General features: G+C 27.9%; 1 protein-coding gene across 2 annotated transcripts in view; it reads left to right on the top strand.

The window, feature by feature from the left end:
• LOC129984157 (receptor-type guanylate cyclase Gyc76C-like) overlaps window positions 1-14,440 on the top strand; it is a 554,740-nt gene that overhangs the window by 482,695 nt on the left and 57,605 nt on the right. For both annotated transcript variants that reach the window (XM_056093958.1, XM_056093959.1), the window contains 2 exons: window positions 7,923-8,072; window positions 13,732-13,918. In XM_056093958.1, coding sequence (XP_055949933.1) covers window positions 7,923-8,072; window positions 13,732-13,918 — 337 coding nt within the window. The remainder of the gene's footprint in view (window positions 1-7,922; window positions 8,073-13,731; window positions 13,919-14,440) is intronic.

The raw sequence follows: 14,440 nt of genomic DNA, 5'->3' as shown, positions 1-14,440 counted from the left end.
AATCGTATCTTGTAAAAAATTATTTCTCAATATTTAATACAAGCTCATGAAACTAATACGGAACCAAAATTTAATTACATTAATCAATCAATTATTATTAAAGTCCTGAAAGCTTAAAGCAGTGAATTGCCATTGAGATACACCAGTGTAAATAAATTGCAGCATTTCACCCTATTTAAAAAAACAATTAAAAATAATTTATCACAAAAACTTCATTTTTCAGTTATGAAGCTGTTAATGCAAAGTTAAATAAAGGTGTTTAATTATATAATATTTCATGTTCTATTATATCATTCAGTGAAAACTTTGACCGTAGAAAAACAATTTATATAAAACAGAATTGTATAGAAAAACAATGTTCTAAAGCGATAAGCAAAAGAGATTTATAAAGTCCTCCAAAGTCATATTTTGGAGAAAGTGATAATAAGTTGGTAATATTAATTTTTTTCAAAACCATTACAAACCCATTCCCATCAACACTGAAATTTTCGCTTTAAAAAAGACATCAACAAAGTATTATAATCATTGGATCCCTGCTCCCCCTCCCCTCATACAGATACACGTATGCATTAAATTCCCATATAATTATGAAAGTCATCAGAAAATGTTTGTAATGTGTCAGCAAAGTTCGTAAATGTCTTTTACATCAGCATCATTGAAATCATTCTCATCATTTAAATGTCCCGAACTTTTTGCATAATTATCGTTTGGAATTTTAAAAATGATGAACATTATTTTCTGCATATTGGGAAAACTTATTTTGAGATTATTTAAATCTTTGTCAAGATATACGTATTTCGGATACGTCAAGATATTTAATATTTCGGAATTACTTAAATAATTTATATTTAGAATTACAAAACAGCAATTTTAATTTTTCTCTAAACTGGAAAAGCTTTCTTGTCAAAGTTTTGTTTGAATATATCATTATATTGCGGAATATATAAGGTGAATTTCATCTTTAACATGTAGATCTTATTTATAAAAATACAATATATGATCATGTGTTGTGGTTTTCAAGGAGAACATGATTTTCACTTTTATATTTTGTGAAAATAAAAAAAATGATCTTCAATGAAAAGAGGGACTCATTTTTTTAATTTGATTTCAAAGATTCAAAGTCTTTGGAAACAGGTTTGCAAAGATCCAGCTTTGTAAAGAAAGCAAAGAAGACAAGCCTTTATTTATTTTCGAAAATTGTTGTTCGTTTTTATACTAAGCTCCCATTTTGCATTTTTTTTTTTTTTTGAAAATTAATGTTATGTTAAGTATCCAAGGGTTTGCTATTTTATATTAGAGAAAATGAAGATCCTTTTTCTAACTATAATGAACTCGTGAAGACTTTTTATTGCACGTTATGAATAGTTGAACCACATGTGTATAACGAATAATAGAAGCGGAAATAATTATCTTGCCCACTGAACATTATTTTAAGTCAAGAAAATTCTCATTGTTTACCTCTAAAAAACACGTCACAAGTGCTCAGTTTTTTATTTTCGGAATCTCACACACTAGAAATTTCTGTTTCGTAATATAATGCAGAAAATAGAGCATGCATTTTGAGCAGTTTTTCCTTCTCTTTTTGACTAATTTCAACCAAAACTTGGAAAAAAACACCATTTTAGTTATAAATATAAACAGTTACTTAAATTGTTTCATTTTGATAATATCGCGTTTGCTCATGCTCAAGCCATTGACAGATTTTATTTAAACTCTCTACAAATATACACTTTAGGTGCTAAAACTGAATACCAAATTACACCAATTTAGCTCTTTATGTTCTGTGGTTACCTTGTTCACTTGATCTAAAGCAAGCAGGCTATAGTAAAAAATTTGATAGAAATTCACAAATTTGTTATAGAGACCATCTATCAAATTCATCCTCCTAAGTGAAAGCGATTTCAGTTATCGTGTACCCAATCAGATATATTTCTGAAAATGCATTTTTTTTTCTATCTTATTCAAAGAGCTCTAAAACATGGAGATTCGTTAAAAATTTAAATTCGATTTTTATTATTATTATTATTATTATTATTATTACAATGCTTTCTCTTTGTATACTTTTTAACGAGAAAATAAAAGCAACGTATTTCATATTATGTATTCGTAAAAAATGAGACTCACTTTATGAACATTCATTATTTACCATGTGTCCCTCGGGGGGGGGGGGCACCTCGAAATGAGGATGAGATGCTTCCGGCATGGTGGTTGGATCTCACCACCCTGGAGGGTACACTAATAGGTGGGGGATCTGACTCCCCCCATCGATGACGGGACGTACTTCCTTCGGGGAGGGTTGTACCGTGGCCGGTGACGGCCCTTAGGACTCAACCACAGTTCCCGCCAATTGCTGTTGCGGCGGTCCGGTCATTCAGTTTTATGGTTTAAATCCGTGTGCCTTAGGGTGGGTCGGAGAGTTAGAAGGTTGACTTACCATGTGTCCAATGGAATATCTTTCTTTCACCTTTTTTTACATGAATTAGAAGAAACAGAATTGTTTTTCAAACATTTATTTCATTGCAATGTCATAAATTCTGTGTTTTTTTTCTTACCAATATATGATAATAAAAAGCAATTTATTTCATATTAAGTTTTCAGAAAAAACTGAAACTCTCTTTATAAATATTTATTATTTATCTCCCCAATAGAATATCTTTCATATTTTTTGCAAGAATTAGAAGAAATAGAATCGTTTTTCAAACATTTCTTTCATTGTGATGTTCTGTGTTTTCCTCTCTTACCAATACAAGAAAATAAAAAAGCAGTGTATTTCATATTAAGTTTTCGTTAAAAAAATGCGACTCACTTTATAAGAACATTCATTCTTTACCATGTGACCAACAGAATATATTTCACATTTTTTTTTTCATGAATTAGAGAGATATAATAAGAAATGAGAGTTATTTCTCTAACTTTTTTTCCTTTCGATGCCCCAAGTTCTATGTTTTCCATTACTAATACAGATACCGCTATCGTGTTTCCCAATAAGTACGCCCCATACTCTAGGGAATGCGCTTATCTCAAATTGGACAGCCTCTGTCCGAAAGGTGATACAACTATCAACAACTATTTTGTTACCCATCAATCGATAGTAGTCGGCCATCATGACTGCATTCCCTTGACAAAAAAAATGAAGGGAAAAAGGACAATATTTTTTTTAAATCTTTTTTCTGCGGAAACTTCGAAACAAAAATAAAGAGGAGAAAAAGGCGAATTCAGTATAAAACTGTTTCGGTGGAAACTCCAGAGTAAAAGCAAAATAAGGAACGAACTCGAAGATCTTTTAAAGCGCTGCCAAGTCATACTTTTTAGAAAGCCAAGAAGTAAATGAAGCTGATACAAAATGTTTTCCCTTCACCATCAAAGTTATACTTTGGAGAAACTTTCTTTTCTCTATTATTTAATAAATCTAAATATGAAATGAATATTTCTTTTCAGTACCATTAGAATACCATTTGATATGAAACTTCTTAAAAAGCAGCTAGTTCTAGCTACATTCATTAAATGAATATTAATAATGTATTATTCAATATATGAATTTTTTGTTTAATTTTTTCGTGTGGAATAATTTTTTAAATTTTTGCATAAAATAGTTTTAAAAGACACGCATGAAGCAAAAAAGTTAAATTAGCTAAAAACCAAAGATGTTTTAAAAATTTTTTTAAAAATTTTATAAATACTTATGTTTTAATTGCTTTTTTTAATGGTAAGTTTTAAAAAAAGACGAAGATCAAATAACTGCTAGTTCAGAAGTTTATTGAATACTTTGTTTAAGAGCTTGTAAATAATTTAGTTAAATACGTTATTTAATTTCTGAAATAAGAAATAGGCTATGATACATTTCATTATTAAAATATAGGGTTCATTATTAAAATACACATAATTAATAAAATGAAAAGCTTCAGTTTCTGTTTTCACATCATTAATCAGTAAAACAAATTTATTTTTTTTAATGAACAGACTACTTATTCTGTATTTCAGGAATATATTGATCATATTGAGAAATATACCATCGTATTACTGATAACGTATAAAATATATTATCACTATTTTAAAAATATATATTGATTATATAGATCGTATTGAAAAATTATTATACGAAATTTGAACAAAAATATATGTTTAATTTAAATTTTAGAGGTTTTCTGCATGAAAAACTTGCCTAAATTTAAAATTCGAGAAAAATAACATTTAAAGATGTAAATATTAGCATTAAAACATAAATTAGAAAATATAGAAATTCCAACTAATTTCAATTAACATCAAAAAAAGAATACAGAAACAAGATTTAAATTAATTTATAAAGAAAGAAGCTCCGAAATTAAGATCATTGATCAAAATATTTTTTTTTATATTTACACCAAAAATAAAATCAATGTAGTTATCTAGTTTCATTTTCATTGATGAATTATTAATAATTGTTTATTATTTTGTGTCTTTTGAAAACTTTCTCTAATAAAATTTAATTAAACATTTGCAGAAATAAATTCTTGAATATTTTAAGATAATGAAGAAAAAAGGCTAAATATTCTGCCCATTCATTTAATTTTACAATCTCCCCCCCTTTTTTTTTTCTTTTTTTTTTGTAAATAATATGATTCATAATTACTTTGCTTTTACATCGACTATTCCATGAAATATTTTTTGACATTATTTTTCTTAAAAAATTAAAAAAGAATATATATTATATCATTAATTTGGCATCAAATAATTATTTAAAAATAAGAAACACGATGCCTTGAATCTTTATTTTGCTCACAAATTTTTTCAACATTTAACAACGTTGGTCACAAATTATTCTTATTCTTAATTCTTTGCATTACTATCAATACACTAGTTGACTGAAAATTAACTTTAACTATCTCAAAATAACAAATAACCATCGTATTTCTTAATAATGCAATATAAACATAATTAAAAAGTTACAATTATTTTATAATTGAATTTCAATTACTTGTCTTCGATATAAAAACTTAGTATCTAAATCAATCAAATGCAGCACGCTACAGCAGATTTATCTAAATCAATCAAATACAGCAAACTACAGCAGATTTCTGCCTGCTCAAATAGTATATCTATCACTCAATAATCCTTCACACCGACTTATCATCTACTCTCTATAAATTTATCATACATCTCTACAGCTGCCATTTGATTACTTGATCAAGAACTGTCCGCATTCCAACTTCGACCAATTTTGATGACGACGACTCAATTAGAACGTTCAAAGCTGGAACCGATTCATTGAAACTAACAGGGGTCCACGTCTTTTGTGCCTTGAATGGTTCCGACTTAGAGGATATAAAATGACTCCGCCCCCTGTTGGATCCGACTTCTAATTCCGAGAGTAATAGATATCCAGCGAGGGAAATATTGATCCACTTCCTGGACTTCTTGTGGAATCAGTCAATCAATAGATAATCTCTTGGAAGTGTGTTCTTAACTAGGATTACAGCTTGTCTCGAAAAGTTTCGCATTTGAATTAGAATGAATTGTTATAATATGTTTAACTGCAGTAAAGAACATTCATTTTAACTTGATTATATTTTTCTGGGAGAGAGAAATTTTGTGGAGTTTGAGTTCAGTATTTAAATCAATATTTTAATTTTTCAATTGTTACCAACAACATTTCGAAAGTTCGGAAATTTTACTCAAAGTCAAAATTAATCAATGGTATTTGTCTTCCCAAAACTTTCTCGCATATTCTTTAAGAAAGATGTGGTTCCCTTCACACAGCAAAAAATGGCGAACAGTGAATAAGATCGAGAATGTCACGAGTACCCTGATTTTTATTTTCAATGCCCTGTATACGTTTGTGCTCCGTAACATAATAAAGAAAACTAGTGATTGGGTATTAACTGTATACCATTGGCGACTAAAAGCTACGAAAAACGTATTAGGGTACGATCGTCGACAGTTCTTTTTTGGGGGGGAGGGGGATAATAATTGGTATGGGGTTAATATGCAAGTACTAAAAAATCGAATATGTATTTTAAATACTTTTTTCCGATCGGCTGAAATCAAAATTTGATAAATTTGAAGAATTGATCCATCCAGCTAAAAACTTTTGGAGATATCGTTTTTAAAAGATAGAGAGATAAAATTCTAAAAATGTGCTCTTTGCAACATAAAGGTTCACCAAAATCTCTAATCCACATTTTTTAAAGATTACAATAATCTCTTTCTTTGTATTCTTCGTATATGAAAAGGTGAAAATACAAATAAAAAGGTTTATCGCATTGATAATTTAATTGCGTTTGGCGGAAATATGAATTTCCAAATTTCGGAATGATTTTTTTTCTATTTATTTAAAATTCCAGTGCAATCAGTTCATGTTTACACGATACACGTCACGCAGGTATGCAATTAAAATTTTATTTTCGAATCACTACACGTTTTTTTACAATGGAGGGGAGGGGTATGTCACCCTATAGTATAAAAAATTACCCTTTTCCACATTAGGTATTATATGAAGTCATTTTTGTCACAAGAATGTCACGATATTTTTTGAATGAAAATTCTCATTCCATACAGAAAACTGAATTATTTTATTTTTAATTTTAAATTTGATAAAGATAAATAAGAAATAAAGACTCTTTATAGTGTTTATGCTTAAAAAACAATACATTTTAGGTTTAGTTTACTTTATTTTTAACGGAATGAAAAGTCATTGTGCCATTAGACGAATTTGTTCAATTTCATAAAATCAAGAACATTCATATTAATTCTTATTTTAATAAGAATGATAATAATAAAACGATATATATAAAAACTACATTCTTCATTTCATAATTTCTTCCATACAACTGATTTTCCTATCTCTTCCCTCTAATTTATCGTATACAATATTTAACTGCAAAATTATTCCATTTCGCATACATTTAGAGTATTACTGTATGCATTTTAAGAAGATTTTTTGATTATTAATTTTTATATAAAGCTTTTATGCAAAAAAATAATTCTGAAATGTGAGGGAAATACTACATGTTAATTTACATTAGGTTGATTTCATTAGGACAAAACCGAAAATAATTTTAGATAACATAAATTAAATCATATATGAAACAATAGAAATTATATATTCAAGACAGAATTAAAATTATGTGAATAGGAAGTTCTAAGGGAAAAATAATGCAGCATAATGCAAAACTTGCTAAAAGTATTCAAAACTAAAGCATTATTCTTTTAGAATATTTTTATTAAACTAACGTGATTCTATGGGACAAATGTTTTATTTCAGCATTTTTCGAAGGTGTGTTTTCATGTAATAATTTTTTATCTCTTATTCAAAAAATAAATAAATGAATTGCTTGTGACATAATTCAAAACATGCTAGAATTATTAAAAACTAAATAATAATTTATTAGAATATTTTTACTAGATTAACTTAAGTCTACAGGCACAAGTTTTGTTTCAACATTTCTCGTAGCTATGTTTTCATGAAATAATTTTTTATCTCGTTATTTTTTTTATATTTTGTTTAAAAAATAAATTGTCTGTGGCTTATTCAAAATTTGCTGGAATTGTCCAAAACTATATCCTTAGCTTTTAAAATATTTCGATTAGACTAACTTGATCCTATGGGGCAAATATTTTGTTTCCACATTTCTCGAAGCTTTGTTTTTAGACTTTAAACAAAATCTTAATCATCTACGAAATATTACTAAATACAATATTCATAATTTTTTCAAATCTTTTTTTAATGAAATTTCCTAACAAATAAAAAAAAACAAGTCAAAAAAGAAAGAATTAATGAATTTTTTTTTATTCGTTACTTTGCTTAAGAACATAACTTCTACCATTGCCATTTATTATAATAATTCATTGCACGTGTTTCTTCGTGAAAGCTAAATGCTCCCAGTAGTCTTTGAATGCATTATTTTACTGAATGAAGAATTTGGAGTGTTTCCTTATTACTCTAGAACTTCTGTGGAAGGCTCCCGAATTACTCCGCCAGCCATCTCTCTATCCCAAGGGGACCCAAAAAGGAGACGTCTACGCATTTGCCATCATCTTATACGAAATCATCTTGCGCAAGGGACCCTACGGACAAATACATCTCCCTGCCGAAGGTAATGGTGAACTTCTTTATTCGTGCTAAGTGATGCGTTATAATTAGTTAAGTATTGCTCTTAGCAAACGGTAATTGCCATAATAGTGTTGTGATTTTTTTTTATCATAAGTGTTCATTTTTATTTATGGACAGTAATTAAAACTGGATTTTTGAATTTAAAAAATGTGGCAAAATTTTAATGCATATTAAAAAGTGGAAAGCACATTTTTATCAAAAGTCTGGAAGTTGGATTGAAAGTCAGATAAAAAATATTCTCAGCAAAATAAAATTTTAATCACATTCATAATATATTTTTAATTAAATTTAGAGATTTTATTTCTTGTTATGTTTATGGTGATTTAATATCATTAATTACGTTAAGACTTTCCATTATTCAAGTCGAATAATTTTGCTTTGACCTGCAAAATTTTAATAAAAAAATATAATAACCACTTTTTTCTCTAATTAAAACGTTCTCTCTAAACACTTCTTTTATTTTTTTTTGTCTTCTATTACTTAACCTTTAATATAATTAATAAATCCTTACTAATTTCATATTGTAAATTTTATATCTTAAATAAATAATTTTTCATTCTCTTACAATAAATTTTCTTTAAATTCATCATTCGATAACACCTTATACATATTTGGAATTAAAATTAAGCGAAATAGTCAATGAAAATTCCAATTTTTAAACAAACAAATCAAAGCAAACAAGGCTTCTAATCTTTTATATGAAAGTGGAAACCTAAATTATTTAGAACAACACTTGAAGACTATTCTTACTTATAATCTTAATGTTTTAGTTTTAATATTAAAACATTTTATATAACAATTATTTTTTATGAAATGATGGAAAATAAAGTTAAGAAACATGTATAATTATACTTTATTTTCTTGGTTTTGCATTTGAAATATCTGATTCTTGTCTTTGATAATAGTTTAAAGAAACCATACAATCTTTTGATGCTGTATTGATTTGGGAAAAAAAGTTTGGTATTAAAGTTTGAATGATTTAATTTTATTTTAACTAAAATATCCATCCATTAATTAAGAATTTGTTCTAAGCCATTATTTTTTCCTAGTGGCGTTAAAATTATGGTTTGTCTCTAATAACCTAACGCAAAAATAATTCTAATAATCAAGAAACTTTAAATTATGGTATTGCTCTAAGAAATAAGTGATGAACAATTTCTTATCTGCATAAGTTACTATTTACATAAATTAGAGTCACTTTATAAAGAATGAAGGCATCGACATGGATTCCGCGCAGATAGTTTGGCGATTTTCTTTATTTAGATGAGGTTTAATGAACAATAAGGAGGTGGACAACCAAAATACTACCCTCTACAAATTATCATCATAGGCATGCTTTCTTACCCTAACTTCTTATTTGCCTAATAGAATTAATAAAATGCTAATATAACTTAAAATTTTTAATATGCGCAGATGTTAAAAGCATGAATATATATTCTATAATGCATATTCGTACTATAGTCTTAATACTTGTGATTACGCTTTATACATGCATCATTTAAGGAGTATGTCTAATAGAATTCAAACATTCATAATCTTTACCCTTCATTTTGGCATTATAATATAATTAAATTAATTAATACATTATTGCTGTATTTTCCTTCTAATGACAATCTTTGATTCATTACTTCAATGAATTTTATTGAAGTAATGAAATTCTAAACTTAAGGCTTTTCCCTCCTCGCTTCGAGTATCATGGTGTAACTAATCTAATTAATTCTTTATTGTTCATGTTGTAAACACAGAAACTGAAATCATTCATAAGTTTTCCATTAACTTAAACCATATGCAGCTTTACAGGTACTAATGTTAGTGAAATGAGTCAAAGGAACAACAGATGGTTTTAAGGATAAGGATGTAGGCATAAAATTAATTATGTGAGTGAAATGATTTAATTAGTGACTTAATTCACCGTCAAATGTATTCATGGTTCCTTATAACTATGGAAATAAGATATGCCGGCGTTGGACTCAAGACATAGGTTATGAAATTATTTAAATTTTTATACATAAAGCTCTTTAGTAATCAGGAGAAAAATAATTTTAGATAAATTAAAATTCAGATATTCTAGGAATGAACTATATTTAAAGAAGCAAAAGAGATGGAAATTTAATAACTCTTTCCCAATAAAGATTGTATTATTATTAATCAATTAAAATTTAAAGATGCATTCCATATTGATAAGATTAGGGTAATGATTGCGACAAGTAATACGTTTTCCAGTACAAAATCAATATAAAGAATCCGATTTTATTTTAAGCTGAAAAATAAATATTTCTATTCCTTTTTATATTTTAATAAAACATGAATGTTAATTACTACTAAAAGTTAACCACTTTAATCAAAATCATGTATGTGCTGTTATTAATTGTTACTGATTCCAAACGGTCCAAAAAGGTCTTTATGAATTCAAAAATCTGTTACAAGTCGATGAATAAAATCGGGTCCTTGAAAACCTTATCTTTGGGAAAATCCAAACAATCAAGAATGTTTGAATCGGACGCCTGTTCACTTTACGTTAATGGCATTCCGGAAAGATCTTCCGCCCCTGCTTAATAGCAAACACATTGGTGTGTCCAATAAGAGAGAGCTATTTTCTGATAAATTTTCTCTTGAACTAGAAAAGACCTTCCAGAGCCTCTAACTAAATACCATGTATGGTTAGGTGAAATTTTCCATTTCATTTTTTTTTAAGTGAGGAGATTTCGGTAAAAAATCAACTTATATATTTGTAATATAATAGCTTTATTTAAAATACACATGAGAACACAAAGAAATTAGTTATGGATAGCAAGCACTTGATGGCAGTTGAAGGCAGAAATTAAATTTTCTTAGTTATTAATTAAATTATTCTAATTGATTAATTGATTTGTCATTAAATCGTATAATGATCCAAGGGTATAATTAAAAATAATATTATAGAATATTATTAATTCAAAAATATAGAAAATTAAAATTCACGGTTCTTATAAAACTTTTATGTATAATTGCAATACTTAAAAAACAAAGTAATCGCATGAATATAAAGAAATATTTGAAATTGATTTTAAAAATATCTATTTAGTTTGATAATGCAAAACAAATGAATTCAGATAAAAATCTTTTATTATTACATTACATTTATTCTGTTGATTCTTAAGGTATCTTTATGGGTTTTATATAAATTGAATCATTTTAATTATTAATAAAATATTTGATCCTTTTAAGTAAGCTAGCATTTTTGCACCCTGAAAATGAACTTTATGGTTATTTTTATTTTAATTCACAACTTTGACAAAGTATTGTTACTTTATGGTTCTTTTAATATTTTACACAACATTCTACTGCTATTTTTATTTTATTTCACTCTGAATTTTAAACCCAAAAACTTCGATCAGTTATTCTTTTTTATGATTCTTTTAATTTTAATACAAAATTTGATCGGTTATTGTTGCTATATTATAAGCGGATTGTCAGAATTTCCATTTATATATTTTTTTCCAAATTAAGTATTAATTTAAGAACTCAGATTTCAAAAATACTGTACAGAAGCGAAAGTTATACTGTAGAAAAATTGATGATGTTTGTTTTTGAATGTTTGATGTTTTTTAAAGAATTGAAAGAAAAAGAAATTCATCATTTAAATATTTCAGATCATGAATTGTTATATATAAAAATATTAAATTGAATGAAAAATTCTAAAATATATCCTTCCTCAAAATATGAAATGGGAAACATATTTATAGTTTCTATATCAGAAAAAAAAAATTGAAACTGTCTGTAACCATGCTTTAAAATTCCTTTTTAAATTTCAAGAGTGGAAAGGTAGATTTATTGTAAGAACTAGTGGCCAGACAGACGAAATATTGTTATAAATTCAAAGGGACAGTGGCGAAAAAAAATGTTCTACAAACATGAAAACTATTTTAGCGTCTGATAACTTTCGTTTGAAACTGATTGAAAATAATAGTTCCTCTAGATATCAAATTTACAGTTGCAGTGAAACCATCTAGAACTTTGCAAAAAATTGCTTTCTAAAGCACGGCATTTGGAAATGAAAAATGTGCTATTCAATGTAAAAAAGACAGAGCAAAGATGCCCATATTCTAAAATTTAAAATAAAAATACAGAAAGAAAACAGAGTTATAAATCAGAGGAAAATATGAAAGGTAAAATCGCACTTGGCATAGATAAACATCGATAGTGCAAATTAAGAAAAAAAAATCATAAAATAATTGTTATTTTTTTTAATATACTTATTGTACAACCTTCTATTAAGCACATTAACGACTCCATTTATAAGAACCTTCTTTGAGTAAACAATGCTTAGGAATAATTTCGGAGTAAATTGCGAGTTTTGAACTTTCTTCTCAAGGATAATGTAGAAATACATCCCATGTGATACTGCATGATTACTCTGCTTAATACTAACGCAATGCGTTGTAAAATGATTTAGGCTTACTCATAATGAAAAATCCCTCCAAATCAAGAACAATAATGGCTGAATAAAACAAGAATTCCCGCCGTTGGAAGGTTAATATAGCATTCATATGTTGATCACATCAAAAAATTTGGATATAAGTGGGGAAGGGAATTAATTCAACTGAAAGGATTCAGTAAAAAAAAAAATGGTGACCTCAACTCACCCGGTGGCACCGGATCGCTACGAAAACATTGGCATTAAGGTCCGTCACCAACCACGGTGCAACTCTTCCCGTAGGAAGCATGTCCCATCGGTAGAAGGAGGCCACCTCCCACCATTTGTACTCACCAGGGTGGCTAGAACTAAACGACCATGCCGCAAGCTTCTCATCTTCATAACTGAGGGGCACTCCGGTGGGATGGGGTTCAGTAAAGATAATTATACATATATCTTTTTAAACTGATATAATAATTTTTTGTTATTTAAAACTTGTTAGAAAAATATTAGTTTCTTGTTCAGCAATGTAAATGGTCAAAATTCTAATCTAATTATTAATCAATTTCCATGTCATTAGAAATATCCATATATTTTCATTTGCTAATATATATATTGAAGGAGTCACTAAATTTATTTAAATATCTGCGTTTTTGCATAATTTCTAGATTTAACAATCATGTTTAGGAAAACATTTTTCGCATGCTAATATTTTAAACAAAAGAAAAACCTCCACTGTTTAGTGACTAAGACTAATCAAGATTCGGAGTCTTGAATTTGAATACTTTAAGTTAAACAACGGCCGTGCTGAACAACCACGGCCCGTTAATTTATGATCCTTCCTTGAATCAAACCCTGAAATGTTCTAAAATGATGACATTCAAAGTTTCATAACTTAGTCAATTTTATTCATAAGAAAATTTATTTTTTATTTCTCCTAGAATGCTAGTATGCGAAGAATATTTTCATAAAGATGATTCTTCATAATTTTTTTCATTTATTCAGCAACACAAAGTATTTTTATTTCTATACGCCATTTAAAGCATTTATACAATTGGAAGTATATGCCTACTTCTGATGGTTTAGAACTTAGCTGTTTGGCCATACTTAAAATAGAGACATCCTCTATATTTTAGCTACAGTGTATTAATATCTAAAACTATTAGCTCGATGCTCAGTAGGAATGTAATGTCTCTAGATACTACATATAAGATGATATCTAATCTTAACATCTAAATTTTTTCAGAAATCATTATGCGGGTAAAAGAAGGACCTGACAAGATAACCGGTAAAGTGTTCCGCCCACCACTGGATGAGATGGATATACAAGATTACGTGTTACTGACCATTACAGATTGTTGGGCAGAAAACCCTGACCACAGACCGGACTTCAGGCATATCAAAGAGAAACTCAAAAGGATGAAAGAAGGAATGTACGTATAAAACTTGCTATAGGATAAAATTGTTTGTGTAATTTCACATTACTCACTGCACTAAGTAAGTCATCTCATTGTCATGCCATTGCTTTATTGACCTGTTGTGCCCGAAGGTTAAGAACATTGAGTTCAAGCACTCCGGGACACTCCTTTGAAATCGGCAAATCGATATTTTAGAACCAAACAATCCTACCATTCCGCAAAATTCTTGCAGATTAGTTCTTAAAATATAACATTAAAAATTATGTTAAACAACTGATAAATTATTAAATAGATTCAAGGTCACAATCATTGATCAGTAGACCCACTTTAATTACTAATAACGAATTCAAAATGTATTTTTATTGAATTTTTATCTTTTTGTTGCAGATGTGTCTTACAAAGAGATTTGGAATGTTACATTTTTAATTGCATTTTGACGATAGTCTTTAATTTAAATAGACCTACTGATTAAAGCAAAATTACATTATCGAAATTTTTAATTCCATTAAAAGTGATGTAATACAATTCAAATAAAAT

Source organism: Argiope bruennichi, chromosome 9, assembly GCF_947563725.1.
Source record: "Argiope bruennichi chromosome 9, qqArgBrue1.1, whole genome shotgun sequence".
Lineage (NCBI taxonomy): Eukaryota > Metazoa > Arthropoda > Arachnida > Araneae > Araneidae > Argiope > Argiope bruennichi.
This window is presented reverse-complemented; position numbering and strand designations above follow the sequence as displayed.